Genomic DNA, 17,096 nt, shown 5'->3' on the forward strand with positions numbered 1-17,096 from the left:
TTTCAGGAAAAGCTGTCACAGAAAGAACTATCAAGTCAATCAGGATGCTTTAAAATTACTGCCAGTTCTGTAAGGAGAAGGGGTACAGGGCAGCTAATTCTTAAAAGATATGCAAAGACGGCAGAGAAAGGATGCACAAACCTTCCCTTTGGTAGTACTGGGATGGGCTGCAGTGAGTGGTAATAACAGAGACAGGAAAATACTATGGTTCTGCCAGATAGCACTCTTGACTCTTGCTGTGGCAATTTAACAGGTCATCAGTCTCAGTTATGCTCTCTGATGATCAGCCAGAGATTACTATCTCCGCAGGAAGGCCAGCACATCAGGAAAGCAGCTTGGGACAATCAACTCCCTCTCTTTGCACCACGAGCTAGGACTGATTTGCCATACTACGGACAACAGTCCCTCATCCTGATAACAGGAGTAATATCATCTGCTGCATTGCTATACTTCTTTGTCTCCTCAGCCAGATACTGCACAGCTGGGTCTAGCCCAGTGGTGTTGCTCCATCAAATCAATTAAGCCAGAGAGGGTTTCCAGTGAAGTCAATGGGCCTTTCTGCCATACTTAAATTTAACACATACTTAAGTACTTTGCTGGATGGAAGCCAAAGACTCTGTGAACTGTTTCTGGGACAATAGCTGCACCTAACTGTAAATTCTGGTTTGCTGACAGTGGCTTTCAATTGAGCTTGAAATGTAAAACTCATTTCCAACCTAGCAAACATGTAATGTTAAACACAATTTGATTATTTCAGGTTCAATTTTTCCTGGTAAAAGCCATTCCATTTTCTTCCCTGTTTGTCCCCTATAACAACACAGTGAGAAATAAAACTAAAAATATTTCCTTTTTAAGCTACCCATGGAAGTTTCCAAGATTAACAGTAAGTAACAGCGTGTGTTCTGCAACAAAATACCTTCTCATGTATGTGTTTGTTGGCATTAGACATATACAACCAATTTATCCTGAGACTAACCCCTTTAAAATGCTTTGGTACTTTGTTTTGCACCATTCAACTCACTCGTGGATTGTGATCTTAGTGGGAATTTCGGTCCACAGTCTGGCATATCTGACAGGTACCACAGATTCCTGAGGATCTCTGTCTACATGCATGTGTAGCATCAGCCGACAAAAAGACGCTCGGAGGTCATAAGGGAGGCTTTCATCAGACATACACCGTAAGATCAAGTCTACTGACAGCTGTGCAGAAATCTGGTTGATGGCTAGATATTGGCGGTCCAGGCACATTCTTGCAAAGAGGTTCAACTGATACCTTAAAGAAAAATAACGACATATTTCCCACTGATTTTTTTGAATGCCATGAAACAATATACCTCAGAATCTCACTTTACAAGCCTGATCTCAGTCTTTCCAATGTAGATATTAAAAAATGACAAGAGCAACTTTGCTAACAAAGGGACTAACTTACCAGTAAAAATGCAAATGTTAGGCTCCAGCTCCCATCAGAACTGGGCTCCCTCTGAAGTTCAAGCGAAGCACAACACACAATGCAGGGGAAGGCTGAAACATTTAAACTATTTGTTTCCAACTAATTTAAAATTCAGTTCCATGATCCCCCCACTCCCGTCTAAAACCTAGGATGCTCAACACACTTCTTCTGCAGAGCATGCCTTGCCTCCAAGAGTAGCATGACCTAAAAATACAGCCCCATGCATAAAACCTAACAGGCAAAATCAAAGCAGAGAGACACAGAAAAGGTATCACAAGCAAGGCTCAAGACTTGCCTGAGATAGCAGAGATTGCAATCCTTCCTACAGGAAGAACTTCAAAAAATCTTTTAAGCCCAGTTTCTGGCATGACCTGGTTTCCTTTTATGATAATGACAAATGAATAAGAACAGCATCAGGCTCTCTGGAGAGTTTACATTTTCTTCCATTTAAAAAAGCAGTTTTACCTGTAATAGGTAAGAACTTCTAAATCCGCTTTTGTGCCTTCCTTCGCTTCCTGAGCCAGATGTCTGATGGCTTTGCCATGAGGTTCTTTGTTGCTGTCAATCCAGTACAGCCACACTTCCTCGTCATCGATGTCGTCCGAGATGACTGGGCATTCCAAGGGATTGTCCATCTGTGCCGAGACCAACCTGCAAGCACAAAGCATTCACGGGGAGCCACTCACAAACCGCTACAAATGTAATAAACAGAGCAAATAACAGAAAGGTATGTTCTGATTATGGATGCTCACTTGGTCTGAATGAGAATGTCAGCATTTCCTGGGCTCAGCATAAACTTGCAGATGAGTTCCTGAGTTACTGGTATTGCTGTGGTGTTAGATACACACAGGTCTGATAGATAATCCAAGAATCTGCACAGGCAAAAGAAACAACAGATGCAACAGAACCCATGGCACAAAATACTACACAGAAACATTGCAGTGGAAATCTCTCTTTCTCTCTCTCTCAAGTTTTGAGAGTATCCATCACTAATATACTCAAGGGAGCATATATTGTAAGATTTTATCAAAATGCAGTCTTTGCTCATCTGTACTATTGCAATCCACAACACATGAAGACAAGTACCAGCTTTGAGAGCAACTCTGAATGGTGCTAAACAATCAGTAAAGGAGAAGAAAGAAATAATCTCAGGTATGATACTTCTTAGCAAATCAGAGGCCAGAGAGTTGTAGCAGAACTTAAGAACAGCCTGACGCCATCTCAAGCTCAGCTGGTCAGGGAGCTCCACTGAAGGCCTTCGCCCTTGCCAGAAACCAAACAGACGAGTGCACATTTTTACCCATCTCTAAGTAATGCATCTCCCTAACCCAAGCACCAAGGAGACGTTACTTGTGCTGGAGATGGCCATGTGCTCTCTGAAGAACTCCCATGCACTGGAGCAGTCCAGCTTTTAAAGCTGCCTTTTAAACCTCAAGTGACACAGCCAACATTCAGTGAAGAAACAAGATCTGGCAGGACCTGAAAGCAGGATCCTCCTCTGTATACAAAGAAGTGATACCATGCAAAGCAGAACTAACAAAAGCTTTCCCTGGAAATCTGTTTCCTATGAATTTATGTCTTGGGTCTTCTGGTGTTTAACAAGGTTCAGGTTGAGGCTTTCCTCAAAGTTGGGACATTTGTAAAGTATCTGCCTCTCTCCTGGATCCCTCTGTGTGATAAAAGCAGCTTATACTGCAGCCTTTTCCTCACTGGAACATAAAAAGGCCTCTCTCCTCTACACATCCTCTTCTTTTCACATTTGTAGAAACTCTCTCTGAGCCCACCACTCCTCTGGCAAATGTACCTAAAACTGGACAAGTGGCTCAAGAGCTGGTGGTGGAGCAGATATGGACAGGCGACACACACACATAACACACACACAGCATATATTCCATTTCCTTGGGAATCCAGCTTAAAAACTCAACCGTCTACTATCAGCCATTCTGGCATCCAATAGTCTGAACCTCTACAGGTCATCACCCTACCAGAGGGAGATGGAGAATCATTTCTGTGTTAGCACAGATCACACTCCCTGCAAAGATCTGTGAACTGCAAAGACTGTGTTCAGAAAGTATTTTTAAGGTATAGTCAGAAACCAGTTTAACCAACACTGAAATGAAGTCTGGTATTAACAGGCAATTAACAATGCACAGCAGTATTACATCACAAGGATAACATTAAGTAAACAGAACATAATTATCCAGACTTCTGGAGAAATTACTTAATTTGAGCTATAACTTAGGAAGGTTTTAAATTTTGTAGCTTATGTGTTTTAGAGCATACTGCCACAATCCTTATTCACACGAGCAGTGCTGCAAAATTCTACCAGACTCTCCATGTAAATAGGTGTCGTAAGATCGAATCTTTACTGTTAAGACTGCACCATCTTGACAAGGTGTATTTTACGGTCATTCAATGCTCTTGCACTTACACCTTAAGGAAGTGAATGTATATTTTAATACAATTTAATTATGCAACAATACCAAGACATTCCCCACTAAAAAATGGGACATGAGATTGTTAATAAAGAAAAGGTCCCTTCAGCACTGAGATAGGAGCTGATCCCGTGTTTTCCTCCACCAGTACTGACCAAGCCCAATACTGCTTAGCACAGGAGAGCAATGAGATTACAGCCTGAGGCAGAATGGCTGCAGACACGTAGAGAATAATTGAAGCAGTGCAGCACGAGGGCCTCAAGCAATGTAATAAATCACTGACAGAACACTAGCATCCACAATTACTGAGGATATTCTTTGGCCTTCAGTATGTTAATTTCTTTTATTTACGTTACTTTGGTTCATTTACAATTCAAAGTCTAAGGAAAAAATTAGATAGATTTTCCACTAAAAAAAAATCCATTTACTTTATATTCTGACTTAAAGCTGACCAAAAATTATGAACAGAGTGAAGCTGAAGGCCAGATGTTTCATTTGGAATAACATCTGGTCCGGAAACCCATGCTCGTTGTGATCTTCACTGTCCCAGGCCCCTTACAGGTCTGACCTGGAATCAGCATCTACAGGAAAACGGATATCAGTAAAAACTCGGTAAAATTGACATCTGTCTCCTTTTCACCTAGGTTATTAGCAGGGAAACAAACACGAATGACAGTTTCACAGAGGAGCTGCAAGGTTATGAGAAATCAAAATTTCTATTTGTTTCTCTCTGTCCGTTTTGAACTAAAACCAATTTTTCAAAAGTGTCCTGTAAACTATAAACCTTGCTTTTCAGCAAGCTCTAATTCTGAAATGCAGATAGGATCAAATCCGAAGCACCGCAGGTATTTCTGACTTTTTTAGCATGACACTGTACACAGGTTGTGTGTGTGCCAGGTCATTAAACAAAAAACAAACAAACAAACAAACAAACAAAAACTAGGAGAAAGAGACAACAAAAAAATGAATATCAGGCAGATTCACAGCTGCTACAAACATAAAAGCCTATCAATACAGAAGAAGAATGTTATGTGGACCACTTCAAACCTTGGCTCTCGATTTCTCCTGAGTAAATTAACAAATGTCTCTATTTCTTTAGCCGTGATGTGTTTCTCTAGCAGTTTTCTGTTGTTGTGCAACAAAGCTGTGATGGTGTCTTCTGCCAGAATATCATAACCAATCTGGGACTGCATGACGCAGAAGTTCTTTGCAATATATTCCTGAAAGAGTGAAAATCACCACGACGACTTGTTAAGCAGTAATTTTTTCTTCTAGAATCAGTTATCCAGCTCAAATAACAATCAAAATAACTCTCAAAACTCTTCTCTCTGAACTGTCCTGAACAAAAAAAGTATCTGAATACCTGAATTAAATACCTCAAGAAAAAGATTCAGTATTAAGGGATGACTAACTCTTTATTCTTTCAAAAAGCAAAGAAATGAACCCACAAAACCACATACAGAATTAAAAGAAAATAGAAACCAATTTCTTTAAAGGAAAAACAAGAGTTTTATATAACATCTAAGGAACGTTCTTTGCTCAGTCTTCCCTCTTCTCCCTCCAAGACAGAAATATTGTAAAGCATTAGAAAGAAATCAGAAAAGCCACACATTACATTTCATTCTTTTATCTTTAGCCCCTTTAGTCCTAAAAAGTTGAAGTTTCTCCCCACTGCAATATGCAAAGCACTCAGCATCGTGTTCTGAAATATCTCTTGTTCACAAGTAGTCTCCAGTAGTGGGAAATCAGGCTACCCGATAGAATAACCCCTGCTTTGCCTACGAATGAAGCAGCAGCCCCCAATTTCAGTCTCAGCCTGCGAAGATATAAGGAGGTCTGCCAGGAAAATGAACCTATTATATTCATTGCTGATCATCCAATTGTTATAAAAATGCCTACAAAACAAAAACACTGTCCCTCAGCATGAGGCAGTATTAGAGACTGATTTGCTACTTACCACTAAACTATACAGAGCCCAGTCCTTTCACCATCCCTTAATACAGGTTCATTACAGAATTCCACTTGCAAGGGCAGAGTGCAAGATCAAACACAGTATATATAATTACAGAAATCAGGCGGAAAATTGTTTTGAATACCACTGACCTGGTTCTTCCTATAGTCTTGCTGGGAATGTCTGAGAACTCTGTAACATAACCTTAACATGTATTTGTATGGAGCATATCTCTGATCACCTAGATCTTCAAGTCTCAGCATTGATCCTTCACCTTTGTCCTTAAAAGGAGCTTTGAGGATCCCAAATATCTGTTCAAAATTAAAACCACTGAGGATGAAAATAAAACCAAGATTTTTGCTTAACTTAAAACTGTCAGTGGAAATGTCCTCTGATAGGATCAGCACAAGACTTCTATTGAGAAAAGTCACTGCATTTATTATCTGCATAAGACTAAGTAGAAGTTGGGAGACACTGACAATCTCAGACGTTACAGGTTTAGGTGTTTAGCTTCACATTTCCCCACCAACTTGATTGACATTATTTTCTTTTGACCGTTATCCTCAACTAAAAACATTTTATGTTAAGTGCCTTACCTTTGGCTAAATTAAGGACAAAAAATGGAGGACAATACCAGCTGTATCCTTTCACTACTTTTTATTTCAGTAAGCTATTTAAAGAGAATGTTAATTCTGATTTAGATACAATTTGGCCCTCACACAAACAATGTCAGAGATCCACAAGAGCATCAGAATTTTCTCTATACAGGGATCACCTGCAGGATTGCAAGCTGTTGTAAGCTTGTTTTAAATTTGGTCAATGATTTGCTATCAAATACAGTCTTACAACTCAGCAGAACTGCACAAAACTAACAGACAACAGACCTTGGCCATTCATGTTTCCACCTGATTCACAGACCCAAGAGGTTATCATTGACTGATGAGTGTCATATCTAGCCAATCCAATCAGGAACAAACACAACATGGCATGGCCAAGTTAGCTAAAAGTAGCATATAACCAGATCATTCTCTCCTACAATATATCTGTAAATACAGGCAAGTATTAGGACATTAAGACATACCTGGGCCAATATATTTTGTTCCCTCATTAATTTTTGTCGTTCACGGTTTGGCTTGGTAACGACCACATTCAAAACTTCCTGCCCGTTATTAGGCACGTCAGCAACAAAGAAAATGAGATCTTCTAGTAACTTGGTTACAAACCTAGAATGAATAGACAAATCATTATTATATACAGTCATTCAAAACCTGCTAGGATTCATTAAGAAGAAAATCGCATTTTAGAACAAGCTTTATCTAGCACAACAGAACTTCAATGACTGTGAAGCTAAGTTTCACATGTACTTAAGGATTCAAGGCCTTGGATCAGCAGAGGCTTAAATCCATCACAGGGATGTTTACCAAGGAATTAAACAACCACCACAGGGAAAAAGGGAGAAAAATGCAGCACACTGAATTGATGTAGAGCATTCAGAAATCCAAAATCTATACCGGCTGGCCTCAAGTCCCAGCAACAGTAGAAAGACTGCTTTATGCAGCCTTATAGCCTCTTAGGCAGCCTAACAACGATTTTTATTGGTAAATTAGTAACATGGGCCCATGAAACAAGCTGATGCACTCACTAGAGGACTAAAAGCATTCTGCTGCTACACTATTTCCCTACTGACCCAAAAAACTGTTGAAAAAGGACTTGAAAAAAGACCATATTTATTTTATTCACTCTTTGCTAGAGAAAAAAAGATTTGGTAGAAGCAAGTGCTAAAAAGGACAGAGGCAGGAGTAATCCCTTTCCTATTGCCCTCTGAACATGCAGGAAGAAACCATACTACAAGCGGTCGTTGTCACCTTGCTACTAACACACCTTGCCAGTCAAGCACAGAGAGAAGTTTGGATACCCACAGATTTTAATGCATCTCCCTTTAAAGAGCGAGCGGTCTTTTACAAACAAAAACCAGCATGTCTCCTGCCCTTGGGAAGTGTCATCTGAATTTGGTCAGTATCTAGTCTGTAGTTACTAAACCTGTAGGCATGCTACAAGAGTTGCAAGGAAACGCTCAGTAGAGATTTTCAAAGCCACCTCAGGAAACCAGACACAAAACTTGCATTTACCACAAGGGGGACTGTTCAGCTAGACCCTCTGCTTTAGCTTTAGTTTTAAAAATCTCAGCTCACTGGTAGCTGGTGGAAAACAGCAAGGGCCACAGCACAAGGGTATTCCCTACCAGAAAAAGGCAGAAACTGCAGATGTAGGTTGGAGCAACCAGGCACAAACTGTGGGAACTTATCTAAGCAGGAAGGTGATAAGACACAGAGAAATGACCAGAGTGACTGTTTCAAAGGAAATCACAAAACAAACAAATAATGCCACTATCCTGAAATCACACTGAAATGTTTTACGTGTGCATTGTACCAATCTATCAACCTCAGGACTTGACAATACTGGATTGCAGTGATATAGGCTAATAAATGGATGTCACACCTTGAGTACACTGTATCCCTCTCTGCTTCTACTCAGGAACAAAATGGCCCTTCAGCTCTCCAAGGCTGAGTACCAGCATCTAGGCCATCACAGATCTGCCTGTTAGGATAAATCCTCCACCTGATATTGAACCATCTGTTCTAATTACTACTGACAAAAGGCTTTGGGCTCAACAGAGAGCAGACATTCAGTTTTATCACCAAAAAATTAACATTTTCAGCAAAAAGTTGTGTATGATGCATGGTAGAATGAAAGTTACAAATTAACAGTGCCAGAGATGCTGTCTAATACTCAATTTTACCACAGACAGCTGAAAATAAATAACAGGCTACATCACCAGTAACGTGATATATTTGGCTACAGTGTACAACAAAATCCCTTAATTCAGGGGCGGGTGTGAAGAACAGACATTCTAATAGCACTACAGTTGAAGCATGGATGAATATAAAGGGCAAACATTAATGACAACAGAACAACGTAAAATAGGAAAGGAGAGCAGGGAAAAACAGAAGCAAGAAAGGGAACTATTGCAGCAGCCTCTCAGTAAGACCTCCTTCTACTGCTCTAGAAGCATGAAGGCACATTACAGTGAATTTTATGCACATCAAGAGTCCTGTATTCTGCCCAGTGTATAAATATCCTTCTTGTATATGAGAATCAAATCCAATAGATCCAGCTATTATAGCCCAGAAGCAGTATATTACAGGAAATTAAGACAAACATTTTGCCTTTACCCGGGGATCTGCCCATTTATTTATGTGGCCAGTGAGCTAGGGAAGTGCTGTTTAACTCCATTTTACAGATGGGAAACACGGACAAGCCTACAGTGCAGGAAAGAAGCTCTGGAAGAGCTGGAATGAACCAAGGCCCAGATTAGCACTCTAAACATTTGGACATCCTGTGCCAACTGTCTCTACATCCACATTGATGTTACTAACTTGTCCATCACTGTGATGCCCTGATACACACTGTAAGGGGGGGGGAGGGGACTAAAACCCACTAACCTCCTTTCATTCTGCGTTATTGTTCCATTCTCCAGCTTTTTAACAGTTGATGCTAAAACCTTGTTGGCATCATTGGCAAAGTCCAAGTCTCTGACCTCAGAGAGAGGAACTGATACAATGGCAAAAGCTTCCTTGTCCTCTTTTGTTTGGCACGTCCCAATCTGCAACAGTTTGGTACAGATAAGCAAATCTCTCAACTTTAATTGTTATACATCTTTTATATGTAAGAAGTGAGATCACCAGGAGATAACTTTAGGAATGAGTGGGAGATTTCAACCCCAAGAAATTAGTAGTTACCTTCAACATCACAGGCCTCTCTTCATCAGTATCTATTGGACTACTAGTACTAGTGACCCAAGTATTAGTGCATAAATGCCTCAGTCGGACATATGAATTCCTAAAGGAAAACAAAGCAAACAATAGGTTAGATGGAGGCAGTCCCAAGCTAAACCGGGCAAGGTGGGATGCTGCACAATACACAACAGTGTCGTGAGACTTGACAGTACAGCTCACACCAGCCACTCATAATAAAAGGGTGAGGGGGCCCTAAAAGGTACTGCGGCACCTTTTCCCCTTTTCTTCCTCTCCTTTCTCAAAGAGCTGCATCAAGAACAAGCAGCATCTTGGAATTATGCAGAATGCTGTTTTAAAGTATTTAGATAAGCCTGTAAGTAAAACCTTCTTTAAAGAAAAAAAATAAAAAGGAAGGCATTATAAAATCCCATCTGAATAGAAACATGTTTCATGAATAAAAACAATTATTTTCTTAATATTTTTTCCGCAGAATAATGAACTTCTTTACCCTCTCACAGCACAAAAGCCAGTAAGACTGACCATGGCTGCACAGCTTCACCATTATGGCCTACAAACTCTTCTTCCAGTGAGTAAGTACTTAGAGTATCAGTTCTCAACTGGAAATCAAGTGAACAAAAGAGCAGGCATTAGATTTCTCTAAATTGTTTTCATCTGAAAATTTGTGGTACTATCAGGAAGCAGAGCTGAAAAATCAATTACAGGTTTTTCTCTGAATTCTGTATTTTAAATGTATTCACTGTGGCCTTCACTCACACTCGTCTTTTCATGCTGATGGGCTGTGACTATTAAAGTAAGCAAATTATCTGGCAAAATTTTGCACAGCAAATACACTTCAAAGCTGCATATGTCAGTATTTGCAGGTACCTGACTTTAAAAGCCACCTCATGACAACGACGCCCACGTGTCTGCATGACCATTCAGTCACAACCAACACCATCTGACTTACCAGCCAATCTCAGCTAAGCAACACAATTAAAATTCCAAATATTCACAATTAAAACACAGAATAGATTCCAGAAGCCATTTGCTGAATTAATTTGAATAACAAGTATTCACTGTTATTGCGATCTGTCAGGGAAACAGAAGCACAGTTCACCATACACATTATTTTGTTGGGAACAATTCACTCGGATCTATTTAGCAGCACAGTTTTTTCAAACAGTGCACTGGGCTCAATTCTGTCCTCATTTTTATCTGTGCAACATTTAGCCCATTATTTTGCTCTTCACAGACTCTTTATGTGTCACTTGCTTTATTCTTATAATTATTTTACCCAGTCACCGCAGCAGGATCATGTTTTATACATCCCTTGCTTATCCATGAACACTCCCCAAATTTTAACTGAAGGATAATACTTGCTCATGTTTGATTTGTTCTGCTTTACTCACCAGCATACTGTTAAGAAGAAACCTTGTCAATGCAGCACTTTCTTTTTTTTTTTTTTTTTTTTTTACCTTGGAACTAGGCAATCAGCTCTCTGAAGAGTGGTGGCATCCAGTTCAAAGAGAGATGCAATGTCATTTCCATGTGGTACAGAGACCAAAGTATACATAATCTTCTCCCCTGCTTGGCGTTTCTTCTTTGAAGTAGGCAGGTCGCCATCTCTCTGCTGATTAGGCACAAGGGTTATTTGCTTGTATCAGGGCCCATTATAAATTCTCCAATTACCTTGCAGACAAGTAGTACATCTGAACTGTATTCTTTTTTTTCCTGCACATTCTAGTAAGAATGTACCATGACTGGCTTTGGAGTATGTAACACAAAAGATGCACTTTGCCCCAGGCACATGGGGTCCTAGACAGTCATTATAACAACAGCAGGTCACAAGCTACGGAGAGACTGCGGTACTGTATACCTTATTACTCAACACCTACAACTTCAAAAACCTGCTGTAGTTGCAGACCCTTCACTCCCAAAAGATGTAATTACACAGTAGTAGTTTGGAAAGGGCTAAAGATAAAAGAAAAGAATAAATGAAAACTGTATTTTTAAAAGGGGGAGGGGGGATTGAAAAAGGAAACAATTTGTCCAGTTCCACTGTTGTTTTTTCAGGCTTGCTCTTTTTTCCCATCTTATGGTCAGAATTACAGCAGCACACTTCTTCAAATAGGAAGACCCAGCATACCTGCTCCATGGAGATCAACCTGTCATTGGAAGGGGGGGACACAAAGCACCAGCTAGACTGTATTAGAAATCTTAGCACGGGTTAATGAAGCATTAGAGGCCGGATCCAGCATGGGTCTGAGGGCGCCCACTGAAACTGGAGAAGTTCAGTCCCTTACAGAAGCCTTGCCTTCAAGGGACAGACTTACAAAGCTACACTGGTGCCTCAGCATAGCTCTTCTGATCTTCCTCCCACTGTCAGCTCAACGTCTCAGGAAATGTTGTGATCCTGCACCACTAAGCAGCCATCTTCATCTTTAGATACCTAGATACCTTTGTGAAACAGACTCCAAATGGTAACTTCGCAGAGCTTGACCTTACATATCTCTGCTTGAAGGAGTAATTCAGAGTCTATGCCTGCAGCCGTGCAGCAGCCAATAGAATTACTGGCATAAGTAAAAGCTACTCCTCCAGGGCATTGAGTTACACATATTACCACAGACTAATAAGCAGTTAAGAGACTGGCAGCCCAGGGCCCTTCATGTACACAGAATGTATCATGGGAGGAGAGAAAAATAGGACCGAAGAAAGACAAAAGAGAAAAATCAAACACTGGAAACCTGAAATACTGTTACAATGATTTACAGTGCATCACTAAGGAAGCGATGTACAAAGCAATACAAAGAGGCTACACTGTACTGGTTTCACATTAGTACCTTGATTAAACCCAAACTGCAAGGGATAATCAAGAGCAAAGCTTTGATTGTTCATATTGCCCATTGATTAAGCAACAAAATCAGCGATGAGTGAAACTATGCAAGAAATAGCAAGCTCTCATCTCAGGGCACTTCTAAATCTTTCCAAAACATTCATTTTTTCACCATCAAGCCCAAAAAATGCCAGCTTTCCATCCAATTACTTTTATGAAGGACAGAGACAAGAGAAAAACAAGGAAGAAATCCTCTCACACACTTTCTTAGGCTCGTCTAGTGCTTGCAGTGTTGCTCTGGTTTTCAAGAAGGCGGCTCACTGAGACCAAGGGCAATGATCTACTGTGTCATGCGCAAGAGCAAACCCACATCTGGTAGCCCTCATATTGTTCCATACCCCAAACCCAAAAAATACTGAACAAAATCACACATGCAAATTTAACCCACATGCAAGGCTTCAGAAAATAGTAAGAATTTTTGTGCTCCACTGTTTCTGATTTCCATACACATCTTGTTTTACAAACTCAGGATGAGACCCAAATGGAAAGACAGGGACACTGTAAGAGAATACTCTTAAGACCTCCCTAAGTAAGAGTTGAAGTAGAGTCTCACATCAAATGAAAATATACTTCTCAAATTTCCACACAAAAAAGAAATAGAACTAATTCATAACTAGCATACACCCAGGAATAGCCGTTTAAAATTCAACAGGGCTGTAAAGGTCTGAGGAGTGTAAGATAGTTTAGAACTGCATCCAGAATTTTGATTTTTTCCCATAACTTATGTCCAAATCCAATTAGGTTTTCCCAGAACCTACTCACTCTGCTACAATCCGCAAACTGAAATTGCTGGTATAGAAGAAGGCAGGACACTTTATAATCACATATTTTTACTGGAGCCCCAGGAAAAACAGAGATCAAAATATGAAACTATATTCCACACCCTGCGTTACAAAGTCTTTTATACTCACTTACTACACAATGCCTGACCATCTCCAATAGGTCACTAAGCAGAAGTATGTTTGCACATATGCAGGTTTCTGTGACAGAAGGCAAAGGCAAATGCACGTCTCTTCTGCTCAAGTAGCTCACACCTAGCCATTAGTTCTGGGGGAAGTTCATCCTGCAGTCTGGGGCTGCTTTATCCACTCCCTAGCCTGACCACTAACTGTATAGGTGCTATATGTGCTATTCAGCAATGGAGTTGGCTCACCAGGCCTAAATCCAGCCAACCAGGCCTGGCACCTGTCAAATCAGACCTGGCATATGAGCAAGAGCTGCTTTCTAATCTAAGAACAAGAAGTGTGTCTCAACAGAGGGCTAGACAGTATCTGTAACAGGGCTATCTGCAACACAAGCTTAACTAAACAAAAATCAGACTTGCACAATTCCAGACTGGACTCTAGCAAAAATCTCAGAACTCTTCTCCTAATTTAACATCAGGATCTCAGACCTGCCTCACAGCACAACTAGGATTATGGCTGTTAAGCATTAAGCATTGTAAAAAATAAACCACAGAAGTGATCCTTACCTTGTGACCTCAGGAAACAAATTACAAAAAAGGAGTACAAGAGACAGAGAGATACAATCATCACACAGGTACATAAAAGGCTTGAATTGATGTCTGACTTTACATCTGAGTGCATGTGCAGATTAGTGTGTGTGTGTGTGTGTGTGTGTGAGAGGGAGAGGGGGAGGGGAGGGGGAGGGGGGAGGGAGGGAGGGGGAGGGAGGGGGAGGGAGGGGGAGGGAGGGGGAGGGAGGGGGAGGGAGGGGGAGGGAGGGGGAGGGAGGGGGAGGGAGGGGAGGGAGGGGGAGGGAGGGGGAGGGAGGGGGGAGGGAGGGGGAGGGAGGGGGAGGGAGAGAGAGGGAGAGAGAGGGAGAGAGAGGGAGAGAGAGGGAGAGAGAGGGAGAGAGAGGGAGAGAGAGGGAGAGAGAGGGAGAGAGAGGGAGAGAGAGGGAGAGGAGAGGGAGAGAGAGGGAGAGAGAGGGAGAGAGAGGGAGAGAGAGGGAGAGAGAGGGAGAGAGAGGGAGAGAGAGGGAGAGAGAGGGAGAGAGGGAGAGAGGGAGAGAGGGAGAGAGGGAGAGAGGGAGGGAGAGGGAGGAGAGGAGGGAGAGGGAGGGAGAGGGAGGGAGAGGGAGGGAGAGGGAGGGAGAGAGAGGGAGAGAGAGGGAGAGAGAGGGAGAGAGGGGAGAGAGAGGGAGAGAGGGAGAGAGAGGGAGAGAGAGGGAGAGAGAGGGAGAGAGGGAGAGAGGGAGAGAGGGAGAGAGGGAGAGAGGAGAGAGAGGGAGAGAGAGGGAGAGAGAGGGAGAGAGGGAGAGAGAGGGAGAGAGAGGGAGAGAGAGAGGGAGAGGGAGAGGGAGAGGGAGAGGAGGGAGAGGGAGAGGGAGAGGGAGAGGGAGAGGGAGAGGGAGAGGGAGAGGGAGAGGGGAGGGAGGGAGAGGGAGAGGGAGAGGGAGAGGGAGAGGGAGAGGGAGAGGGAAGAGGGAGAGGGAGAGGGAGAGGGGAGGGAGGGAGGGAGGGAGGGAGAGGGAGAGGGAGAGGGAGAGGGAGAGGGAGAGGGAGTGGGGGGGGAGGGGAGAGGGAGAGGGGGAGAGGGAGAGGGAGAGGGAGAGGGAGGGGAGAGGGAGAGGGAGAGGGAGAGGGAGAGGGAGAGGGAGAGGGAGGGGGAGGGGGAGGGGAGGGGGGAGAGGGGAGGGAGGGGAGGGGGGAGGGGGAGAGGGGGAGGGGGGGGGGAGAGGGGGAGAGGGGAGAGGGGAGAGGGGAGAGGGGGAGAGGGGGAGAGGGGAGAGAGGGGGAGAGAATATGCACACAACTGTGCTCAGAAATTCTCCTATGATTACTTAAAAATTAGTAATCAGTCATCAGAATTTGCCCTCAACGAAGCCATTGTTAAATCTGCAGATGAATCTATATGAGGAAGCTGAAAGAAAAGAAAGCAGACTACTTCTAATTAATTAGACAACATGATCAGTTCAGAAGAGACATCTTATACCTAAGTGGAAGAAAACAGGAAGGTATTTGTCCAGGTAAGAAACTGGCATATGAGCAGATGCAGCCAAAAAATGCAGATTCAGTGAAGAAAAGGGAAGAAGAAAATTGTAAAGGGACTCAAATGCAAGAAAATTCAACTTGAAGCAGTATCAAAAGGAAGCCAATGAAGAGTTTCAGAGATGGTAGTGATGTGGTCAGTGACAGACAAGTAAAGCACTCCCAAGACATACTTTGAACAAGCAGATGAATTACATGCTAGGAGTCCCAAAGTAAAGGCAGTACAAGAACTGTGGGTAAACCAATTTTAGCAAATAGTAAATTTACTAGACAAAAAAAATTTCAATTGTTCCACACTACTGGCTAACTAGCCACAGGCTGTAGACAAATCAAATCAGAGACGTATCCAAAGTGAAGAAGGTGGAGTCACGTCACTCACTGTAGTTCACTAGTTAAAATTACTCAAAGATGTGGGCAATGCCCATTCTGTGAGCCATGAAATACAGTGAAATTCACTGTTCAGGCACACAACAGGTCTTTGCCAGCAGGTGGAACCAAAAATCCCACCACCACACTGCCAAGGCCCAGAGCGTTCTTCCAGAAGAAAGGGACTCATGTTCACATTCATTCACTGATAGAAGTAAGGCAAAGGCTGAGAGATCAAAAAAGGAATCATATTTAGGAAAACAAACAGCCATTTTGGTGAGGAGTAGAAATACTGATCCAGGCTAACGGAGCAAATTCCACAACTACTGAGCTACCACCATGGATTTGCAGTGCATGACACTGACTTAAACAGAAGCATAAAAAAAAATACCTAACCTAGACATAATATGGTGTTTGCAATATGAAAGGCAAATTTAATGTAACAGGAGACAAATCCTATATTGTAATTAGAGACAACATAATCAGGCACAATCAGATTTGCCTTTCCTGGGACTTGTAGCCCAGCAGATAACCCTGCTTCACAGCTCTTAGTATAATTTGCTAGTAGCTGTGAGCTATCCCAAATCCCTATTATTGACCTCAACTGGGTATCACCAAAAATTCAGATTTGCATGGAGTTTTGCTTACAGAGAAGCCTTCCTTTTAACTGCAAAAAACAATAAAAAAATGCAACAGACCTGGAATACCTTTTCTTTTAGAATACAAACCCAATCTACAATTTCAATTGGTAAAGACACCTCTTGTGGCATAGAGACAGACAAGGATAATGCCCTACTCCTGTATGAATACATTAAGCTGCACTACAGACTTCAGCAGAAATTAAATTTAATAGCAGCCAGAGTTCTGAAAATGCCTGTTAAATCCAGTACATTGTGGTATCTCAATATGTTAACCCAGTTTAGGAGGCTTTTATAAAACCAGCATTTTCACAGGGCAGTAATGTGAACAGAACTCCATAGGTTAGATGATTTTAAAAATTCTGTATGAAAAGAAAGTCAAGTAAATTAATTGCCAGCCTTGCTCCTGCATGCTACAAAGCCCTGGCAGACAGCACAGCAGTTAGCCTCCTATAACACCTTCACTGTTGACTCACTTGTGAGTCATCGCATTTTTAGCGGAGACATCACGTTGCAATTCTGTTGTTAGGAGCCAGAGACATTCTGTAAGAAACAATGTACGCGTTTTCAGAGC

The 17,096-nt window shown here is 42.0% G+C and overlaps 1 protein-coding gene across 5 annotated transcripts in view; it reads right to left on the reverse strand.

The window, feature by feature from the left end:
• The window catches only part of ITPR2 (inositol 1,4,5-trisphosphate receptor type 2), a 272,287-nt gene that overhangs the window by 179,991 nt on the left and 75,200 nt on the right, over nt 1-17,096 (reverse strand). For all 5 annotated transcript variants that reach the window (XM_026114016.2, XM_026114015.2, XM_026114018.2 and 2 more), the window contains 9 exons: nt 11,109-11,263; nt 9,637-9,736; nt 9,340-9,500; nt 6,918-7,059; nt 5,989-6,147; nt 4,933-5,105; nt 2,203-2,322; nt 1,916-2,101; nt 1,022-1,273 (listed from right to left, as the gene is read on the reverse strand). In XM_026114016.2, coding sequence (XP_025969801.2) covers nt 1,022-1,273; nt 1,916-2,101; nt 2,203-2,322; nt 4,933-5,105; nt 5,989-6,147; nt 6,918-7,059; nt 9,340-9,500; nt 9,637-9,736; nt 11,109-11,263 — 1,448 coding nt within the window. The remainder of the gene's footprint in view (nt 1-1,021; nt 1,274-1,915; nt 2,102-2,202; nt 2,323-4,932; nt 5,106-5,988; nt 6,148-6,917; nt 7,060-9,339; nt 9,501-9,636; nt 9,737-11,108; nt 11,264-17,096) is intronic.

This window comes from Dromaius novaehollandiae, chromosome 1 (genome assembly GCF_036370855.1).
Source record: "Dromaius novaehollandiae isolate bDroNov1 chromosome 1, bDroNov1.hap1, whole genome shotgun sequence".
In the NCBI taxonomy this organism is placed as follows: domain Eukaryota; kingdom Metazoa; phylum Chordata; class Aves; order Casuariiformes; family Dromaiidae; genus Dromaius; species Dromaius novaehollandiae.